Source organism: Odocoileus virginianus, chromosome 9 (genome assembly GCF_023699985.2).
Source record: "Odocoileus virginianus isolate 20LAN1187 ecotype Illinois chromosome 9, Ovbor_1.2, whole genome shotgun sequence".
In the NCBI taxonomy this organism is placed as follows: Eukaryota; Metazoa; Chordata; class Mammalia; order Artiodactyla; family Cervidae; genus Odocoileus; species Odocoileus virginianus.
Window position 1 is genome coordinate 37,379,719 of NC_069682.1, and position 22,540 is coordinate 37,402,258.

The window sequence follows — 22,540 nt, forward strand, 5'->3', positions numbered from 1 at the left end:
CCTGGGTCATCTACTTCCAGCTGGGCTGGCAGTGATGAGTTGTGCCCTCTTGTGTGCCCCCAGGCCTGCCTCCTGCCTCCCACCCAGAAGCCTTCCCAGCGAGTGTGAGACCAAGGCTCCTGGGACCCTTCCACCAGAGAGCATCAGTAGGTGCCTCTCGGCCAAGGGGACCCTGACATTTGCTTTCTGCTTTTAAAACTTGGGGAGTAAACATAAACTTTCTGGTCTCCCAGTGAGTAACAAGTGCCTCTTTCCTCACTCCTTGTAAAACTGTTATCTTTTTTTCAAAATTTAGGTTCTATTTCTTTATTTTACAGGCATGAAAATGAAGGGAAGCTAACTACCAATTTAAAGTCTAAAGGTAAGAGAAACAATTGGAGACCAGACTCTCATTTTGTGTTTTAACTGGAAGGGTGGTTTGTGAGGTGTGGTGTCATTTGCACCCTTAAAGGAGATATGAGGGGGTGTAGAGCCTTCCTGTGCTCCCAGGCCCTGCAGGTCTTGCTGGAAGGACCCGGGGCTTCTCCTGAGAATAGGAGGCTTCTCCCCGGGAAGGACCCGGAGGCTTCTCCTGTGGCCAGGGGCCACAGTGCACATTTTCTCTTGCAGGTATCAGTTTTCCAGGGATCCTGACCTGTGCTCCAGGCACATCTGCTCACAGGCACGACATGAGGTCCCCAGGGAGCCCTTTGTGGGCAGGGTTGGTGAAGTCGAGCTAATCAGACTATACAGATGCTGAGCTGCTCTCTGGTTTTCTCTTCCAGGCTTCTGGAGCGAATCTGATGAGACTAACTCAGAAATCGAAGCTGCTTTACGTCCCAAGATACCATAACACATCCACCAATGATTTTGATGATTTTTATGACTTATAAGCTGTAATATCTGTTAGAAATAAAGCCTTCAAACAAGCTAAGTCCCAGTGTTCAGACGTGATGTCCAAAATAAATGTGCCTTTTAAGTTTTCTGGTTGTTTAACATGAAAAGTTGGTCCCTAACAATCTTAGGGACCATATTGTTATTCCAGTGAAATTTCATGATGTAAATATAAAGTGGCATATTTGTTTTGAAGCGTTATCAAAAAGCACAGTGATGAATACAGTGCCCATCAAAACCCAGTTGGTTTCTTTATAGAAGTTGACAGGCTAATTCTAAAATTCATAACAAAATTCAGGGGACCCAAAATAACCAAATCAGTCTTGAAAAAGTTGGAGGACTTGCACTTTACAATTTTGAAACTTACTGAAATGCTGTAGTAAGTAAAGATCGGGTAAGTAAAGATGGTATAGTAGCTCAGATGATAAAGCATCTGCCTTCAATGCAGGAGATCTGGGTTGGAGCCCTTGGTCAGGAAAATCCCCTCGAGAAGGGAATGGCAACCCACTCCAGTATTCTTGCCTGGAGAATTCCATGGACAGAGGAGCCTAGTGGGCTACAGTCCTTGGGGCAGGCTACAGTCCAAGGGTCAGACACGACTGAGCGACTTAACACACATACAATTAAGATAGTGTGGTACTGCATGATATATTGATTTACATATAATCTAGAATTGATGATCCAGAAATAAACTGTCAAATTTATGATCAATTAATTTTCAATAATGTTGCCAAGACCATTCAGTGGGGAAAGAACTGTTCTTTTCAACAAATGATGCTGAGACATCTGGACAGTCTCATGCGAAGGGATGAAGTTGGATCCCTACCTCACACTATGTACAAACAGTAACCCAAAATGGGTCAAGGACCCAATATAAGAGCTGAACTATCAAATTCTGAGAAGGAAACATGGGTAAACCCTTGTGACTTGAATTAGGCAAGATTCCAAAAGCACTAACAACAGAGAAAAACATAGAAATGGTCACAGACCAGAGGAGACAAAGGAGGTATGACATCTCAGTGAAATGTGGAATGCTGGGTTGGATCCTTGAACGAAAAGAGTGGACATTAATGGAAAATTTGGTGAAATCCAAATCAAGTCGAGTTTAGTTGATAAGATAAGGATTCTCTGGTGACTCAATCAGTAAAGAGTCTGCCTGCAACGCAGGAGACCCAGCTTTGATCCCTGGATTGGCAAGATCCCCTGGAGAAGGAAATGGCAGCCTACTCCAGTATTCTTGCCTGGAAAATCCCATGGAAGGAGGAGTCTGGCAGGCTACAGTCCGTGGTGTGGCCAAGAGTCGGACACACAATGGGGCGACGTCACCGCACAGCTTTGCTGATAGTGATGCCCGGTGTTGGTTTCTTAGTTCTGACAAACAACCACAGAAATGTGAGATTAGGGACTTCTGTGGTGGTCCAGTGGCTAAGAACCCAAGTCCCCAAAACAGGGAGTCCAGGTTCCATCCATGGTCAGGAAACTAGATCCCACATGCCACAACTAAGACCCAGGGCACCAAATAAATAAATAATATTTTTTTTAAATGTGGGGTTAGAGGAATGTACCACTAGAGGAAACTGAACCTGATTGAAGGGTACATAAGAACTCTGTGATCTTTGCAGCTTCTCTAAAAATCTAAAATTAGTCCATACACACACACAAGCCCAGTGGTCAACTTTACTGACGTTTGGGTGATTGCTTCCAGAGTTTTTCTATGCATATAAACCCTTTAAAAACTCGTAAATATTTTTAATTTTAATTCTAGATTTTACCAAGTTTAAACAGCTTATACTCACTAAGAAAATAAAACAAGACCTTCAGCCAGGACACTTCTTAGATATTGTCAGGCATGCTGATGGAACATACAGAGTCCTGCCTCTGAATACCTCCTACTAGAGGCCAACACACGTGAGCACTGATGCTGGTCCAGAGCAAAGCCTCTGTTGGTGCTGGACTTCAACATGAGTGTATCTTACATTCAGTAGTGGTAGGGAAGGCCTGGGGCCCAATGCCATTATCAGGCAGAATTTTCCACCGAAAATTAATGCATTTTGTTTTCTTTTTAAATTACTTTCTATTTATCTCCAGTGACCCTGGTTTAAAAAGTGGTATAAATTTCCCTTTCCAAATACACTTTAGGGGAAAAAATATAATTGACTTTTGAAAATAAACAAAGAGCGGGATCTCTGCTTACCAACAACTTGCCGACCTATTTTGGGGGCTCTGTTGGGGCTAAGTTCCCGGGGAGGTCGTGCACTGGGCCCACACCTTGTCTTGTTTCCCAGGTAAGAGCAGAATCACAGTCTTAAGTAACAACCTGTGTTTTCTTTTGCTCTCAAACAACTACCACACTCAGAAGACTGACCCCAGATGTTGGCATTCTTTTCCCCTACCTCAACCCATGTTCTGACACTGGCTGCAGGTCCTACAATTCAGTTCCATTGTGATAGTAGCTGGAGTTAGTGCAGACCCCACAGTTTCCTGGCTGAGTCCCACAAGGCTAACCCCTACTTCAGACGCCAATCAGAGGTTGTAGCGGCCCAGATTCCCAAAATCTCCATCTGACTGCTCTGTATATTGAGGTCCCCACAACTTGAGTCTGCTAATCTATCAGAATGACTCATAGGACCCCAGGAAACCCTTCCTTACATTTACCAGTTTATCATGAAATATGATAAAGTACAGCGGAGACCGTCCAGGTGCAAATATGTGTAGGGGGGATCTGGAGAAAGGGCGAGGAGCTCCCATGTCCCCACTGGGTGCGGTCCCCTCCCAGCACTGCCACAAGCTGCTGAGCAACCCAGAGGCAGCGTGAATCTTTGGTGATCTTATGGCGGCCTCATCACGTAGGCATGATTGATCATTAACTCCACTTCTAACAACCTGAATGTCCATTGACAGGTGAACGGATGAAGAAGATGTGGTACATATATACAATAGAATACTACTCAGCCATAAAAAAGAATGGAGTAGAGTCATTTGCAGCAACATGGATGGACCTAGAGTTTATCATACTAAGTCAGAGAAAGACAAATACCATATCACTTGCGTGTGAAATCTAAAATATGACACAAATGAACCTGCCTATGAGACAGACTCACAGACATAGGGAATAGACTTGTGGTTGCCAAGGGGGAGGGGTTTGGGGGAGGCACAGAGTGGGAGGCTGGGATTAGCAGATGCAAACTATTATACAGAGAATGGATAAGCAACAAGCTCTCCTGTAGAGCACAGGGAGCTATATTCAATATCCTGTGATAAACCATAATGGAAAAGGATACAAAAAGGAATGTATATATGTATAACTGAATCACTTTGCTGTACAGGAGAAATAAACACAACATTGTAAATCAGTTATACTTCAACTAAAAAAATGACACACCTCTAGCCCCTCTGCACTGTCCAAAGAAGGGGAGCCTGGAGCTGATAGTTTCAAGCTTCTAATCGTGGCTTCTTGTCTGCAGTGTCCAGCTCCCTCTCCTGCAGCTCTCCAGGAACCCCCAGAGCCACCTCATTAGGAAAAAAATAAAACACTCCTTTGCCCAGGGAATTTCAGGGGTTTTAGGAGCTCTGTGTCAGAAACCAGGGACAGAGATCGATACGTATTTCACAATATCTTATTTCACACTAGTCAAAGAATCAAACTTTATGAGCTTGGTTAATATGATTAAATCAATCCTTGGAACCCACAGTGTTGAGAATTCAACTCTAGATCTGGGGTAACCACCCTCCCAGCTCTACCAAGTGAAGTTCGGATACAGCTTGATCAAGCTGCGTATCCTGACATTTCCCGTGTGTCAGGCTCTGGGGGGCTAGTCTTTGGGAGTACAGGGCTGGATCTGAGACAGGCACTCACCTCGGGCACCCTCACTCCAACAAGGGTGAAAAAGCCTGAAGCTCAGCACATTGTGTACAGCCCCTTCGGTAGATGCCTTTGTTCCTGAAGCTCTGAGGAGGGAAACACTATTCCTCCTGTGGCTGAGTTGGCGAACTTGCACGTGGGAGGTGACATTAGCACAGGACAGGGGGAGCCTGGAGGATCAAGAACACTCCAGGCAGAGAAATGACCCCGGCAAGGCCCAGAGGCATGAGAACTGGTGCAAATGAAACGGTCCTCACGTGAGACCAGTGCAGGACACGTGCAGCAAGGACGAGGGCTGGAGGGGAGCCCCAGAGGAAGAGGGGCTACAGACTGTTGGAGCAAGGAGGGGAGGCTACAAAGTGTGGCTGATTGATGCCAAGATTGTCTCCAAAGAAGATCAGCTGCTGGAGAGGAGCATTAGAACCAGTGAGAGTTTTGATATAAAAGCAATTTCAACCGTCAACCATATAGGGACTTTCCTGGTGGTCCACTGGTAAAGAATATGCCTTGCAATGCAAGGGACATGGGTTCGATTACTGGTCAGGGAACTATGATCCCACATGCTGCGGAGCAACTGAACCCATGTGCCACAATGAAAGATTCTGCCACAATGAAAGACTCAACGAAAATGCTGTGTTTAGCAACTGAGACTCAACACAGCCAAATATAAATATTTTTTAAGGTTAAAAAAATTAATCAACAGTATAGTGATACACCGAGAAAGTCAGTTTGAAAATATTTTTTAAAGATGCCATTTGCAGTAATCAAAAATTTCATGTGAAAAATCTTAGTTTTTAAGCCATCAGTGAAAGATGAAAGTTTAAACATCTATTGACAGTAGAGAACTACACATTCATGGATGAGAAGATTCTATTTTCAAAAGCACAAATTCTGTCCAGATTAATCCCGAAAGTCCATGCCATTTCAATCAAAATCCCAACAGGTCATTTCCAAGAAGTTGACAAGCTGGTCATTAAGCTTGGAAGGAATTTAAAGATTCAAAATGGCCAAACAGTTCTGCATAATAATGAGAGGATCTTACCATAGCAAACATCAAGATTTATCAAGATCATCATTAGGTCTGTGGTCCTGGCTCAGGGCTGGAAACTCGGAGCAGAATAGTGCTCAGTTGCTCAGTCGTGGCCGCTCTTTTTGTGACCCCATGGACTGTAGCCCACCAGGCTCCTCTGTCCATGGAATTCTCCAGGCAGGAATATTGGAGTGGGTTGCCATAGAGGCCCCAGAAAAAAACCCAGGCATGAGATCTGAGTACAGACAGATGTTTGAGAAACCAATGAGGTGGTAACAGACTTTTCAGTGAATGATGCTTGACCAGTTGGTAATCCACATGGCAAAATACAAAATTAAGTGTGTTATGTGGCAATCATAAAGTATATATTTTTGCTTCAATTATCTCTCAGCGGATAGCAGCATCTGTAGTGACCTTTTGTCAGTTTCTGAAGGGAGCAGCCCCACACCCGCTCCTCAAGCCTCAACCTCCCCAGCTCAGGACGTGGCCTTGCCCCTGTTCAGCCAAGACTGAGGTCGAAGCATCTGGCCGTCCTTACACTGCCATCTCTTAATACCTGGCATCTTCTATCCTTCCCTCACTGCCTTATTTCTCCCCTACCATTCATTCATTCATTCTCTCATTTATTCATTTACGCACTCAGGGTACATTTGACACCATTTTCCTCAGTACATTTTTTCTATTTTTTTTAGCTGGCTAAATGTACATAAGATTAGCCATCTTAACCATGTTTTAAATGTACAGTTCATTAGTATCACATACATTCACAATGGTGTGCCAATTGTCTATTTTCATTTATTTAAAGATAAAAATATTTTTCATTTTCAAATAAACTATTTCCACAACTCATCTCATCTTGTAAAACTGAAACTCTGTTCCCATCACACAATAACTCTCTGCCCTCCACTCCCCCCAGCCCTGGCACTCATCCTTCTACTTTCTGTCTCTATGATTTTGACTAGTCTAAGAACCTCATATAAGGGGATCACACAGTATGCCTTCTTGTGACTGGCTTATTTCATTCAATATAATGTCCTTAAGGTTCGTTCATGTTGTAGCACACATCATAATTTTCTTTTTTAAGACTGAATAATATTCCATCATACAGTTTCCCCAGTGGCACAGTGGGAAAGAATCAGCCTGCCAATGAACGCGACACGGGTTGGATCCCTGGGTCAGGAAGATCTTCTGGAGAAGGAAGAGGCAACCCACTCCAGTATTCTTGTCTGGGAAATCCCATAGCATGACAGAGAAATCTGTCAGGCCATGATCTATGGAGTCCCAAAATTGTTGGACATGACTGAGCAACTAAACAACAACAATATTCCATTGTAGTTATGTGCCATATTTTGTTTCTCCAACACCTGGGATGCATCCAAGTTTTAATTATTGTGAATATATTCATGTATTTTTATGAACATAAAAATTACCTCTTGGAGACCTGCTTTCCATTCTTTTGGGTATGTCCCCAGAAGCAGAATTGCTAGATCACGTGGTAATTCTGTTTTTAATTTCTTGAGGATCTGCCATCCTGTTTTCTACAGTGGCTGCACCATTTTAAATACATTCCCACCAACTGTACATAAAGGTTTGAATTTCACCAACACTTGTTATTTTCTGATGTGTTTTGATAGTAGCCATTCTAATGGGCATAAGGGAGGTAAAATTTGTACATCACCCTTAACACAGAGGAAATTCCAACTAGAATAAAGAACTAAAGTGAAAATGAAGACTTTAAAACCCTTAAAGAAAAAAATAATAGGCAAGTGTCTTTATGACTTCCAAGCAAGGAAGACTTTCTTAACACACATAGAAAATGCACAAACTCATAAAGAAAAATATTGACAAATATTACATTGAAACTAGAATGTTCTGTATGAGAACGACACCGCCAAGATGCAAAGACAAACCATGGACTGGAAAGTGACATTTGCAGGATGTGAGTCCGTCAGAGCTCTGCAGCTAAAATACATAAATAACCACACATCAACAAGAAAAATGTGATGCAGAAAGATGAACAAAGGATTAGAATGAGTGATTCCTAGGAAGAGTAACTTACATGGGCAATAAACATGAAAAAGTACTCAACAGAAAAGCAAACGGCAAAAGGAGAGTACAACAAGGCAGCTTTCTATACCCAGAGGACGAGGCAAGGATGTCAGGCAGATCCCTCTGAGTGTCAGGAAGGGCACCAGGAAAGAACTTGCACACACTTTGAAGAGCACATTTATATCAAGCCTCATTGCAGATAGTGTCATAACCTGTGATGCTATGGTTCTGTTACCGGAAGTGGGATCTGGCTGCTCACCACTCAAAAAGCAATGAAAGAGGCAAGGTTGGTGGAAAGGAAAGTTTGCTTTATTTCAGATGCTGGCCACTTGGAGGGAGGGCAGACATCAGTCCAAAGGCTGACTCCCTCCACTGACAGTGTACAAGAGCACTTATAGATGGACGGAGGGGCTGCTTGTAGAAACTGCACAGTCAGCTCTTGAAATCGATCGTTGGTGGTCTGACCAGCATCATCTTGATTATTTTAAGTACAATTAATCTTTAGTTCCAGGGTCGGTTTGTTTTCATTTCTTGAGGCCAATTCTTGGAACTGTGGCCGCTCATGTCATGGCTGGGGCTTCCCAGGTGGCTCAGTGGTAAAGAATTTGCCTGCCAATGCAGGAGACCTGGGTTCAATCCCTGGCCCGGGAAGATCCCCTGGAGAAGGAAATGGCAACCCACTCCGGTTTCCTTGACTGAAAAATCCCATGGACAGAGGATTCTGGTGGGCTACAGTCCATGGAGTCACAAAGAGCTGGACACAACTTATCAACTGAATAATAACAACAAATGTCATGGTGATAGTCTGCTCATCATGTAGCAAATTTCTCCATCTGGTGGGGGTTTCAGTATCTACCAGACAGCTCACAGAATATGGCCCAGAATATTATCTATAGTCTTTGAGAAGGAACTAAAGGTCCTTGTTTATGCTTAATGACTAAACTAATATTATCTTTCCTTTGTTTCTGCATGTTCTCACTTCTCTGATTAAATTTATTCTTTGGCTAAATATTTCCATAGACAAAAAGCAGCAGAGGGCATGGGGGGGGTGTGTGTGTTGGAGAACCATGAGGTCCTATTCCATTTCAGTTCTATCTCTAAATATATACTTGACAGTCACATTGCCCATATACTCATCACCAGCTTCTTGTGACCCCTGAGAGCTTGAAACGTGGCTCATCTAAACCAAGAAGTTCATATCGGATTTGAAGACTTTGTATGAAAGAAATACTATAGGGTGTTTCACTAACATATTGGTTATATGTTGAAATGGTATATTAAATAAAAATACATTAGATTAACTTTATCAATTTGTATATTTTATAATGTGGCTACTAGAACATTTTCAGTTACATACATAGCTCTCATTTGTGGCTTAATTATATTTCTAGTAACAAAGTCTCTGTGGAGAAACTCTGTTGTAAACACAAAGAGACATGATCAAAATGTTAATTGTTCTATTGTTTGAAATGGCAAAAATTAGGGCACATTAGTGCCCACTGCTGGGAAAACAATGAGAAGCACATGTTGCTGGAGGATTTAAACTGAGTAAAACCCACGTTAAAGTGAAAGACACAAAACTGTATCATTTACAGGGAAGGAGAGGGGCGTTCAGATGAAGTGAAAATGTAAAATGTGGGCATAACCCACATAACCATATCCTGCAGAGAGTGACCAACCCTGGGAAGAGGACAGTAGGGCGAGCTGTACATACAGAGATGATGCACCCAGAACAGCTTCTTTTAGATTAAAAACCAAGTGTGCTAGGCAAATGTGGCTAAGTGCCAACTTTTGTCAAATATTCATCCAATCTGAGTGGTGGCCCCATGACATCTATGCTATGTTATTCTCTACATGTTTGCGTGCTAAAAATAATTCATCATTTTTTAAAGAAATGGTCGTGAAGAGATTTGTATCTCATGCAGAGGGGTTTGGACTTTATTCTTTGGGTCAATGTTTGGAAGCCATAGAAGGGTTTTAAACAGGGGACAAGATTTCCTTTTGGAGGGAGCATTTTGGCAGCCTCATTTTAGGCTCACCCAGTCCAGCTAATAAAAGTCAAGAAAAAGATTTCATTGCTTCCAACACATACTTTTCACCTCGTTTAAACAGCTCTGAGACCAGGCTGTGCTGTGTTGGCCAGTCAGGAGTCAAGGCATGTGTGTTGCTGATGTCGGCACTTGCAGGATGGGCGGCAGGCCCCTGGGTGAATGTCCTGGGGATGATGGAGCAGCCTTAAATGCTGCCCAGCCTTGCTCCTCAGGGTGCAGAGAGCAGCGATGCTGGCAAACCCTCAGTATCAGTGACTCTGAATCAAAGCGTGATATATGCGATTTACAAGGATGGGTTCTGTATGTGCCGGACTTTTAAAACAGTGTTAACTTTCTGAATTAGCTCATAGTTTCCTTTGTGTGTGTGTGTGTGTGTGGTGTATTTTCTTTATTGAAAAAACGCACTTGAATTTTTTTTTTTGCATAGTTTCCTTTTTATGTGTGCATAAGAATGGAATTTTTTAAACTTTTTTTTGCATTGGGATAGAGCTGATTAACAATGTTGTGATAGTTTTAGGTGAACAGCAAAGGGAGTCAGTACATATATATGTATCCATTCCCCCTGAAACTTCTCCTCATTGTGGATTGTTTTTTTTAATCAAAAAAACTTAAAAAAAAAAATTTCTCTAGTGGTCCCTGGAGTGATTGGGACTCCAAGTTTTCACTGCCAGGGTCCCAGATTCTATCCATGGTCAGGGAACTAAGATCCCACAAGCTGCAAGGTCAAAAATAAAAATGAAAATATAAAAATCATGGTAAAATTCACCTAACATGAAATTTACCACCTTACCCATTTTCAAGTATATGGCTCAGTGGCTTTAAGCACATTCACCTTGTGCAACCGTCACCACTATCTGTCTCCAGAATTCTTTTTATCATGTACAGCTGGGATCCTGGCCCATTTATGCAATAACTGAGAAGGCTGAGCGCCAAAGAACTGATGCTTTTGAACTGTAGTGTTGGAGAAGACTCTTAAAAGTCCCTTGGATTGCAAGGAGATCCAACCAGTCCATCCTAAAGGAAGTCAATCCTGAATATTCATTGGAGGGACTGATGCTGAGGCTGAAGCTCCAATACTTTGGCCACCTGATGCGAAGAGCTGACTCATTGGAAAAGACCCTGATGCTGGGAACGATTGAGGACAGGAGGAGAAGGGGATGACAAAGGATGAGATGTTTGGATGGCATCACCGACTCGATGGACACGAGTTTGAGCAAGCTCCGGGAGATAGTGAAGGACAGGGAAGCCTGGAATGCTACAGTTCATGGGGTCCCAAAGAGTCGGACACAACTTTGCAACTGAACAACAAATGCAATAACTCCCGTTCCTGCCACCAGAACAAACCAGTCTCCAAGTCTCACACAGGTCCTTCTGATCAGTAGGATCTCCTGAAATCACAGCAGAACTCTAGTCCAAGGAGTCCGGAGGGGGTCATTTAGCGAGGTGCCCTGAGGGGCCTGGATGGAGGTGGGGACCACTCTGCCGTTTGTGCTATCAATGCCCACCAGCCCTGGTCCAGGAAGACTGGGGAGGGATTGTTCGAAATAGAGAAACCCGAGCAGAGGCGAATTCTGTGACTTGGAACCACCAAGGTTGACCTTGCTTGAACTCTGTCCCTAGGGACCCAGGCCTCCCAGCGGAGGCCTCTGCAGGGTCCCGATGGCAATGGGACATCACACATCCTCCAGGAAGAGACCCTATCAGGGCCAGTCCAGGCTGAAGACCTTACGAAGACCCTCTGAAAGGCCCATGAAGTCTGTGTTTGCGGCCGCTGGGACTTGGCTGTCCTGGAACTTCTCATCTCAGTGAATTGCCCTTCTAAAGTGTTTCCTTTCCCAACCGCCTAAGTGCCTCTTGGGCCCCCACCCCAGGCTTTCCAGTTGCCACGTGGTCTGAGGGTTGTGCTGTTAACGGGTGGGGTTGTTTATGCCCAGTTCTCTGTCGGGGCAGCTCATGAGTTCCCTCCTTCCTTTCCTCAACAACAACAACAAAAAAAAAAAAAAAAAAAAAGAGGAAAGAAAACAGCCACAAATCCTAACAACTTTTATCCAGTTCTCAGGCTTTCATCCACTTTCAGTGCTCCTGTCACCGGCAGTTGTGTCATCAGCAGAGTGCTTTGGAGACGATCAGATTTTGATGCATCAAACTAGCAAAAACACATTAAAGGAGATCTCAGTAATTCCAGCCCCAAATCCAAGCAGATAAGGATTAGATTACTCAAGAACAGACGCCAAGTGACAGAAACTGAACTTATCCAACAAGAAAGCTCATTAGTATTCAGCACCCAAGACCCCAAGTCTAACAGCTTTGGGTAGTGGGTTTTATATATTTATTTCGAAATCGTCTGAAAATCTCTGGCTCCTGGAGGTAGCTCCCTTTAAATCTTTTTTGAAAGACATGGTGTCACCATTTGCCTGCCTCCGCTGATGTTTTCCATTTCCTCAGGCCGGTCCAGCCTTTGACACCAAGACTAATATTTGGTGACAGATGGCTCTGTGAGCTTCTGGTAAGGCCATATCTCACTTTTGGAATGCAAGTGATAACTGGGTGCCTCTAGAGACTTATTTATTATACTATTATTACGTGCAAACTCATTCGATGTAAAACATTCTGCCAGTCAACTTGAACCCTCTCTTCCCCAGCTGTCATGCTGGCAGCTCAAAGGACAGCGACAGCTGATGCTGATGGACAGGACGTCTGCCATCTCCTGTCTTCCCAAATTTAAAGCTGGATGCTTCCTGATCAAGGGAACGTGCTAAAGGACAAGAGCTAGGAAGGCACTCTGAAGCATCCTGCTGGTTAATAACCATGGTAGTTTACTGAGAGTCCCTTGGACTGCAAGGAGATCAAACAAATCAATTCCAAAGGACATCAACCCTGAATATTCATTGGAAGGACTGATGCTAAAAGCTGATGCTCTAGTACTTCAGCCACCTGATGCAAAGAGTTGACTCATTGGAAAAGACTCTGATGTAGGGGAAGATTGAGGGCAAAAGAAGAAGTGGGCAGCAGGAGATGAGATGGTAAGATAGCATCACCAACTCAATGGGCAAGAATTTGAGCAGACTCCAAGAGATAGTGCAGGACAGAAAAGCCTGGCATGCTGCAGTCCATGAAGTCACAAAGAACTGGACACAACTTAATGACTGAACAACAGCAACAAAGTTTACTAAGCGGCGTTTGCAGGGTCCTGTTGCCAGGCTTCCTAACACTTGTGAGCATATTTATGGCAACGGAATGAAATCAGCTGAAAGTAGACCACCTCACTCTCTCCAGAGTCACGGGAATGCTGTCAGTCTTCCATCTTGGTCCCAATTCTGGCCAAGGACAAGTTCTTTCTCCTTTTCAGAGATGCCAGCATCCAATCTCCAAGCTCAAACATTTCTCATAGACACCTTGGCAATAATAAAAGAAGTAACAATTTATCCAGTCACTCACTTAATAAAGGCATGCAGTAAATACTAGCTAATGGTATTATTGGGCTTTCCAGGTGGCACTAGTGGTAAAGAACCCACCTGCCAATGCAGGAAGCATAAGAGACACTGGTTTGATCCCTGGGTCAGGAAAATCCCCTGGAGGAGGGCGTGGCAACCCACTCCAGTATTCTTGCCTGAAGAATCCCATGGACAGAGGGGCCTGGCAGGCTACAGTCCTCAGGGTCGCAAAGAGTCAGACATGACTGAAGCACCTGAACACGCATGCATGCAACAGTGTTATTACTTGCTGTTTCCTGGTGGCTTAGCTGGTAAAGAATCAGCCTGCAATGCGGGAGACCTGGGTTCGATCCCTGGGTTGGGAAGATCCCCTGGAGAAGGGAACGGCTACCCACTTCAGTATTTTGGCCGGAAGAATTCCTTGCACTGTATAGTCCATGGGGTTGAAAAGAGCCTGACATGACTCAGCGACTGTCACTTTCATTTTTCTGTGGAAACACATGTAAAGGACAGGATAGACCTCTGTGCATGGATTCAATCAGGAGGTCACCTTTGGAGTGAGTCTCGGAGGACTAATAGGAGTTTGACTAGTGGACTACTGGGGGCTTAGCAGTTCTTGGGCATGAGTGTGCCAGGGGAGGTGTTACATGAACAGGTAACCATTTTTACCTGTGAGCAATTAGAATTTTCTTATGTGAAGAGAGCTCATGTTAGGCTAAGTCTCCCATTCTAACCCCATGGTGACTTTAAACCTCAGCAAGTCCCCTTGAGAGCATGTGGGAGAGGAACGATTATTAATATATTGGATTGGCCCAAAAGATCATTCAGGTTTTTTTTTTTCCCCATAAGAACTTACAGGAAAACCCAAACGAACATTTTGGCATTAAACAAAAGTTTCCACGTGAAGAAACATGTATGTGCACAGTAGTAATTCTTTTCAGTTTGCACATTATCTTGCCCAAAGTTGAATAACCTCACAAGTTTCTTCTTCCTTTTTTTTTTTTTTTACTTTTACTTATTTATTTATTTGGCTGCATCGGGTCCTAGTTTTGTCATGTGGGATCTTTGGTTGCTGCTCCCAGGCCCTCTATTTATGGCTCACAAGCTCTAGAACACGAAGGCTCAGTAGTTGCGGCTCCCAGACTTAGCTACGGCATGTGGAATCTTAGTTTCCCCACCAAGGATTGAACCCACGTCCCCTGCATCACACGGCAGATTCTTAACCACTGGACCATCTGGAAGGTCCCACACAAATTTCTTGGTATTGTGGGGAAGGATACTGAAGGTTCCTGGGGCACTTATTGTCATGGCCCATTTGCAGGTTGGAGAAGAATTTCCAGGCATGAGGCAAAATAAGAGAAGAATAAAGTTTATTAGAGTGGGAGACACTGTTAGAACAGTGGACTGGTTCAAGGGAGAGCTGACCTCTTTTGTGGGCTAGGAACCGATTTTTACAGCCTCAAGACAGAGAAAATTCCTATGGGAATGGTGGCAGGAGGTGATTGGTTAGAATGCTATAGACTGATACCAGGGTGGGTATTTTACCTAATATGGGATCAGGGAGCTGGCAGGTTTAGATCCAGAGGCTCATAGCAACAGTTGCAATGGGGCTTGGTCAGTTCCAGAGATTTTTGTCCTGTGACCTTGATACAGGGCTCCACACATAATGTTGCCCTCACATCACATGGGAGAGTCAGAATTTTATTCTAATAAATGAACGTTTGAAAAATGTTTAAAAGGACTTTTGAAGGTTTATTTGTGACCTGAATCCTTTAAGGTGTAGTGCCTTTCCAAGAGACCTCTGCCTAGAGGGAAAGGACCAGGACCCTGGTTTAGCCAGCTCCCACCTCCAACCCTCTCCCCCAGGAAATCTCCAGAAACAGAATATTGCAGGGACCCCATGGGCTATACCAGGACCTGGGAAATCAGATGTCTTCCCTGTTTCTTCCTATAGAAGCAGCTCTGCGAGAACTGGGTAGGGACTGATTGCATCCCATCTTCTCTGTGGCCTCAGGGGAAGAACTGATTAAAAACGGAAGGTTGATATCATCCCCGCTGGGCAAACTTGAGATCCTTGAAGAGCCTCTCAACCCAGTAGGACTCTTAAGCCCTGCTCGAAGCAAGCAGGAGACTCAAAGCTTTCCCCTTGGCGACCCATCTTGGCCTGAGCTCATCAGCAAATGAGGAGTGTCTGGATGTTTATGCGGCCTGTGCTGCCCCGGTCAGAAAAGCAGTCATCACAGCACCTCGCTTTATCACTTCCTGCAGAACCTAGATTCCAAGTCATGCCAAGCCTCTCTTGTCAGAACGGGGGAGATGACATTGGCCCACATGAGTCTAGAGTAGCCTACTGGCTCTCAGTTGCAAAACTGGTCTGTGGCCTTTCCTGATCCCTCCAGCCTAACGCTGCATCCATTTGCCAAACCCAACTAGCTCCTTCTTCAGGGCAACAGAAAGCTGCTGAGATATTAAATAGATGTCAGATATTCTTATAGCTGCCGTTTAGGGTCATGGCCATCTTTCTCCATCCTGGTGGTTACAGGCAGGGACTCTGATCTGGCTATATTCTCCTGGGGGGAGAGGCGGGGTGAGGCCACCTCTCTGTGCTCCCAGGCCCACAAGAGGCAGACCACAGGCTGGGGAGAGGCCCCCTGCCTCTTCATCCCTGCCCACCAGCGCTCTGACCTGGCCTCCGACGCTTTCCCCATGAGGCTGTCTCTGCCTCGGCTTCCCCAAGCCCTGCTTGGGTTCCCCACCTCCTCGCCTGGCATATGCGACTTGACAAAGAGAAAACCAATATTCCCAGGCTGAGACCTCAGCGGGGGCTGTTGGCCAGAATGGTGACACCTGGCCTCTCCACGTGGTTTCTTGGCATCTTCATAACCTGGTGGATGAATTGAGAGAGAGCAAAAGACACTCTCCCTTCAGGGTGGAAGTTGTATTGCCTTGTCTAACCTGGTTTCAGAGAAGGCAATGGCACCCCATTCCAGTACTCTTGCCTGGAAAATCCCATGGACGGAGGAGCCTGATAGGCTGCAGTCCATGGAGTCGCTGAGAGTCGGACATGACTGAGCAACTTCACTTTCACTTTTCATTTTCATGCATTGAAGAAGGAAATGGCAACCCACTCCAGTGTTCTTGCCTGGAGAATCCCAGGGACGGAGGAGCCTGGTGGGCTGCCGTCTATGGGGTTGCACAGAGTCGGACACGACTGAAGCGACTCAGCAGCTGCAGCAGCAGCAACCTGGCTTCAGGAGTCACATACTATCCCTTCTGCCACATTCTGTGTTGGGATCAAGTCAGTCAGGCCAGTCAAATTCAAAGGAGGGAAATGACGAGAACAGTGCTACAGCAGGTTCAGACCTGTTTTTCACTTTACTATGCATCTGCACAATTGTCAAAGTTCACTGACCATTTAAGAACTGTTCACCATATGGTTGGTTGTGATATTATGACTTATCATAAGAAATATATATGTATTTGGTCTTGGTCTCCCAGGTCCTGGCACAGAGTTCCTGAAACCCAGGGAATTTTCGAAGTGCTGAGAGCGAGTAGAGATTTCTTTTGTGAGGTTTAATGAGGCTAGAGAACCAGCCTTGATTGGATGGTTGGGAATTTCATTCCCACCCTCTGGTTTCAGGGGAGGAGAGAGGGCCTGGAAATGGAGTTAGTGATTCATCATGCCCACCAGATAAAGCCTGCAGAAAAGCCAAAAGTGTAAGTTCAGAGAGGGTCCAAGTTGATGAACATATTGAATTGGAGGGAATGGTGGACCCCAGAACAGGAAAGCTCCATGCCCCTCTCCACCCCCTAGCCCTGTGCATCTCTTCCATCTGCCTGTTCCTAAGTGAGGTCTTTTTATAACAAACTGATAAGCTAGTAAAGAAAGCTGAGCACCGAAGAATTGATGCTTTTGAACTATGGTGTTGGAGAAGACTCTTGAGAGTCCCTTGGACTGCAAGGAGATCCAACCAGTCCATCCTAAAGGAGATCAGTCCTGAATATTCATTGGGAGGACCGATGCTGAAATTGAAACTCCAATACTTTGGCCACTTGATGCAAAGAACTGACTCCTTGGAAAAGACCCTGATGCTGGGAAAGATTGAAGGCAGGACAAGGGGACAAGAGAGGATGAGATGATTGGATGGCATCACCAACTCAGTGGACATGAGTTTGGGTAAACTCTGGGAGTTGGTGATGGACAGGGAGGCCTGGTATGCTGCAGTCCATGGGGTCGCAAACAGTCAGAGACGACTGAGTGACTGAAATGAACTGAACTGAACTGATAAGCTAGTAAATAAAATGCTTCTCTGAGTTCTGTGAGCTACCCTAGCAAATTAATGACCTCCTGAGGAGGCAGTCATGGGTACTGCTGATCTACAGCCCCTGGGTCAGAAGCACAGGTGATGGCCAGGCCTTCAGGTGGCCTCTGAAGTCTCAGAGGAGGACAGTCTTGGGGGACTGAGCCCTCAACCTATGGGACTGTAACCAAACAGGGACTGTACCTCGACAGAGACCCTTCATTCCTTTTCTTGTTCAAAACTTGCTCTCCTCAAGATTGAGGAGTATCAACTTTTTAAAAATGCACAGGGGCTTCCCTGATGGTCCAGGGGCTAAGACCCCACACTCCCACTGCAGGGGGCCCAGGTTCAATCACTAATCAGGGAACAGGATTCCACATACTGCAACTAAGAGTTCGCATGCTGTAACTAAAGATCCCGGTGCAACCAAATAAATAAATCACTATCTAATAACAAAAAAAGGCTGTTAAAAAATGCACAATGTGAGAGTTAAAAGCTAAGTTTTACTTGAGGCAAAATGAGCTATCTGAGAAACTGCTCTCAAGAGGTGGGGGGGAAGGTCAGTATAGATGTGACTTTTGGTGAAGAGAGAAGTACATACCATCAAGCATATATTTTTCCAGAAGATCTCTACTGGTCTTGGGAAATCTTTGCTAGTCACAGGGAACCATCTTCACCATGGACGATTTCAGTGCTTTTTCTAGATATGGGGAGATACAATAATTGGGCTTCTAAAATCAGCTCCTGGAAATATCTGTCTGAAGACGTGTCCTGCCAGTCCCCACCTGCCCCCAGGACTGAGGGCCTCATTTCTGTTCTCCACCCTGAACTCCTTTCATGGGGTGTTGAAGGTCAGCAGCTGCAGCAGCACATGATTTAATCTTTGTAGAGGTAGGTAAGTAGATAAGTATTAGTCCCTCAGTCGTGTCTGAATCTTTGTGACCCCATGGCCTGTAACCCACCAGGCTTCTCTGTCCATGGAATTCTCTAGGCAAAAATATTGGAGTGGGTTGCCATTTCCTCCTCCAGGGGACCTTCCCAACTGTACCTAAAGGGGACTTCATTAATGGGCATTAGAGGATACCCCAGGTTAACCTGTCATAGAAAACTGTCTCTTGAGCCTTTAACTTCTATACCAATTCTAGACCTCTGGTTGGCTGATTATTTCTTCCTTTATTTAGGTTTTAAGGTGAATGACCTGGGACTATTGGTTTCCATCAACCTGATTGCAAATCTAAAGGCATAGTTGAGATGTCTATTTTTCTTGCTATCCTCAGAAGAGATTTCTGCAAATCTACTCTGATTCTCATTCTGCTCAGCTTACAATACAAATAGCTTATTATTTTTTGCAACCTATGTCTTACAATAAAGCAGTGCTGAAAAATTAAATAGAATAAAGTTCAGTTGCCATATAGGCTATGAAAATGATTTTCTGGTGCTGATTTTTAAGCCTGATTCTAAATAGATTTACTAAGAAGAGTGCTTGGAAAACGTGGTTCAAATTTTGCTATTTAAGGTATCTTGAAATTAAACGCTCACTCTCCCTAAAATTTCAAAAAGCATAGAGCTTAGGCTTTTAAGGGGATAGCAGTGATAAAAACTTTCAGAATCATTTCTAAAAAGCAACACTTCATAGTTTTCTTTCTCCAGTGGTTCTCTAATATACTTGTAGAAGGAAAGCAACGGAAAACCAAGAATAAAAATAACTGAGCTCTCCACAGTTGGGCTTCCTGCCTACTTTTCCTGTTCAAAGAAAAGGGGAGACACCATCTTGCAATAGATGCTTCATAGACAACTGGCCTTCTCCGACAAGTCAGCATTTGATGCCCCATATCCCTTGGTTCTTGTTGCCAATGGTCAGCCTGGCGATGGTGGTGAAATGGGGGCAATTAATCTGTAGATGAGGGAGGGCTTCCTTTAACGGTTGAGGGGTACCATCAGGCATGATTCCAAAGACTTGTAGTGTTTTTAGTGTGGGAATTTCTCCAAGTTCAAGTAAAGTTTCAGGTATTATGTCATAGCACCGACTAAGTGCTATGTTGGAGGTAGTCGAATTGGTAAAATTCTGGAAAGCAGTCATTTTTCAGCATGACACTATTGCTTAAGTCTAGGTGGACAAGACTGGGACATCTTCCAACTGAGGTAGAGACACCTGATCTCTGCAGATTCTTCTGGTACCTGCTGAGATTCAGCTGGATGATGGTGTCTGACATGTGTGCGATAGCCACCTATACATGCTTTTCAGTGAAGTCAAAGCACCAAGAGAGTTTCAGCTCATCCAATCCGGAACAGCTGCTCAGCAAAATCTTCAGGGCAGATTCAGAGAATCCAGAACACCCAGAAAGGTTGAGTTGCAGAAAACCTGTGTTCTTAGTAAGATTATCGACAATGGGATCAGAAAGCTGGAAGACTTCCAGGCTGAGATTCTGCAACTTGAAGCAATGAGACAGAAGGCCGGGGAGGGTAGACACATCAATCACTGAGTTCGACAGCTCCAGGTGCTGTAGACAAAAAGGGCTGAAATATTCAACTAACAATTGGTCCATAAATGATCATGGGCAGTGGAAGGCAACCACCCATCGGGACAGAAGCCGACCAACCACATCTGAGTAGAGGTTTCTGCCTGTGAGGTCTACAGTCTGCCAGAGAGATTCATCAAATTCTAGATAATGCCATCTCTTAACAAATGCTGGAGACTTTCAGGATTTCAGGGAGGAACAGACAGGAAAAGATTCCTAAGAGTAGCTCATCTGGAAGGGAGTCTCAAGAAACAGCTGGAAAGTTCTCTCGGTTTAGCTTGGGCCTGTGGATAATCGCAAAGTCCTTGTCATTCCCTTTGCTTTTCAGCCATTTTCATGGGGGACTCTGTGGGTGGCCCAGGTTTGAAAGCAGTTCCTGGGGGATGTTCTCACTGTCCATCTCCTCCTTCTCCAGGGTGGAGACCTCCATGCCTGAAAGCAGTTCAGAAGTCTTGCTAGAATCCCATTCCCATGTGAAACTGGTGGTAGCATTGGTACTCTGGTCGGGTATCTCCTGGAAGTGTTTCCTGTGTGTGGTGTCTGCAGGTTGGGGAGCTTTAAATGTGCTCATTAATTGCAGAGGTGCCCGCCTCCCGGATTCCCACTTTGGCCTGTAGAGGTGTACCAAATAGATAAGTAGATAGCAAGTGCCAATTTGTAGTTGACAGGAGTACCAAAGAAAGGTAGGGAGGAGCAGAAATTGTAACCAAGAAGTACCCCTCGGGGCCTTCCTGGGTTGGGGGAGGGACATGCCTCCCCCCCCACCCCCATCCTCTGCTTTAGCTGCTCTCATATCTCAGATGGTAAAGAATCCGCCTGCAGTACAGGAGACCCAGGTTCGATCCCTGGGTCAGGAAGATCCCCTGGAGAAGGAAATGGCAACGCACTCCAGTATCCTTGCCTGGAAAATCCCATGGACAGAGGAACCTGGTGGGCTGCAGTCCATGGGGCTGCAAAGAGTGGGACACAACTGAGTGACTAACACACACACAAAGTATCTAGATAACAATATTGCATGCAAATTTCCTGAGTTGTTTTGAAGATGTAAAAGCCTCCCAGTCGACAACAAATGGAAGATGTTGACTACTTAAAGACCGAGAGCACAGAGCCCCAAGCCTCCTGGAGCCTGAGGAATGATACTCTGAATCCCTGTGATAACATCCTTCTGCCTCACCATCAGCCAGTCAGATAACTGCACAAACTGACCAGAGACCTGTGACACCACTCCCTTCCCTGGCCCTAAAAATGCTTTCCCGAAACTCTTTTGGAAACTAGAGGTTTTTCAGGGCAAGAATTACCTTGTCTCCTTACATGGCCTGGTATTAAAACTTTCTTTGCTCCAAACTCTGATGTTTCGGTTTGTTTGGCCTCACTGTGCATCGAACACACGAACTTGCATGAACATGGTCTGATGCTGTCTCGGGGTAGACAGTGTCAGAACTTAGTTGAATTGTAGGACACCCAGCTGGTGTCAGAGAATTGCTTGATGGAGAATTGCAATTATACACTGAAACTGGTGTCAGAAGCATATATGCTAATTATAACCCAATGTTAGGGTTTCCCAGGTGACGCTAGTTGTAAACAACCCCCCTGCCAATGCAGGAGACGTCAAGAATCACAGGCTCGATTCTGGGTTGGGAAGATCCCCCGGAGGAGAGCATGGCAACCCACTCCAGTATTCTTGCATGGAGAATCCCATGGACAGAGGAGGTTGGCAGTCTGCCATCCACAGGGTTTCACAAAGTCAGACATGACTGAAACAACTTAGCACACACATGCACACTCCAATTTTAAAGAATGGAAAGTAGCTCTTTTTGACACTAAAATAGAGACCACACCCCACTCTCACTCTCTATCCCTAGGCCCTGTTTTATTTTACTCCATAGCACTTATCACAACCCAATTACATGCTGTTTCTTCATTTAGTTGCTCCCTACCCCCAAGCAAGACTGTAGAGTCTAGGAGAACAGGCCATTTTTGATAAATACCCAGCAAAAGAGGTGTGTCAGCAAAAGAGGCTGACACAAAGCTGTGCAGTCAAGATCTATCAAACGTCACCAAAAGCATTGAATGACTGCAGGGAGGGGAAGCCCCATTCAGCTGAAAACAAGTGGCAACAAGCTGTGTATGTCAGCGTATTCAGTGAAGATCACAAATGCCACAGGCATTTGGACAAGGAAGGGGTGTCTAATACTGGATGGTCAGAGCCAGAAGAATCCTCAGAGGTGACTGGGTTTAGCAAGTGGCTTTACAAGTGAGGACAGTGAGGTCCCAAGGAGGTGAAAGGCTTGTTCAAGGCCACACAGCGGTCGGCTAGAGTCAGGCCAGTGACTTTGGTCACGATGTAAACTTAAAGCTCCACATGTCTTATTCCTCTTTCCAGTGAAGCATCTTTTAGGGCTGCAGCATCCGTAGCCTGAC

General features: G+C 44.9%; 1 protein-coding gene and 1 pseudogene across 6 annotated transcripts in view; one reads left to right on the top strand and one right to left on the bottom strand.

The window, feature by feature from the left end:
- The window catches only part of KIZ (kizuna centrosomal protein), an 87,791-nt gene extending 86,878 nt beyond the window's left edge, over positions 1 to 913 (top strand). For all 6 annotated transcript variants that reach the window (XM_020878397.2, XM_020878382.2, XM_070472232.1 and 3 more), the window contains 2 exons: positions 318 to 361; positions 765 to 913. In XM_020878397.2, the coding sequence (XP_020734056.2) occupies positions 318 to 361; positions 765 to 832 (112 nt within the window). In that variant the 3' untranslated portion in view covers positions 833 to 913. The remainder of the gene's footprint in view (positions 1 to 317; positions 362 to 764) is intronic.
- Positions 914 to 19,413: 18,500 nt separating this feature from the next.
- On the bottom strand, positions 19,414 to 20,690 carry LOC110128381 (S-phase kinase-associated protein 2 pseudogene; annotated as a pseudogene).
- Between the last annotated feature and the right edge of the window lie 1,850 nt (positions 20,691 to 22,540).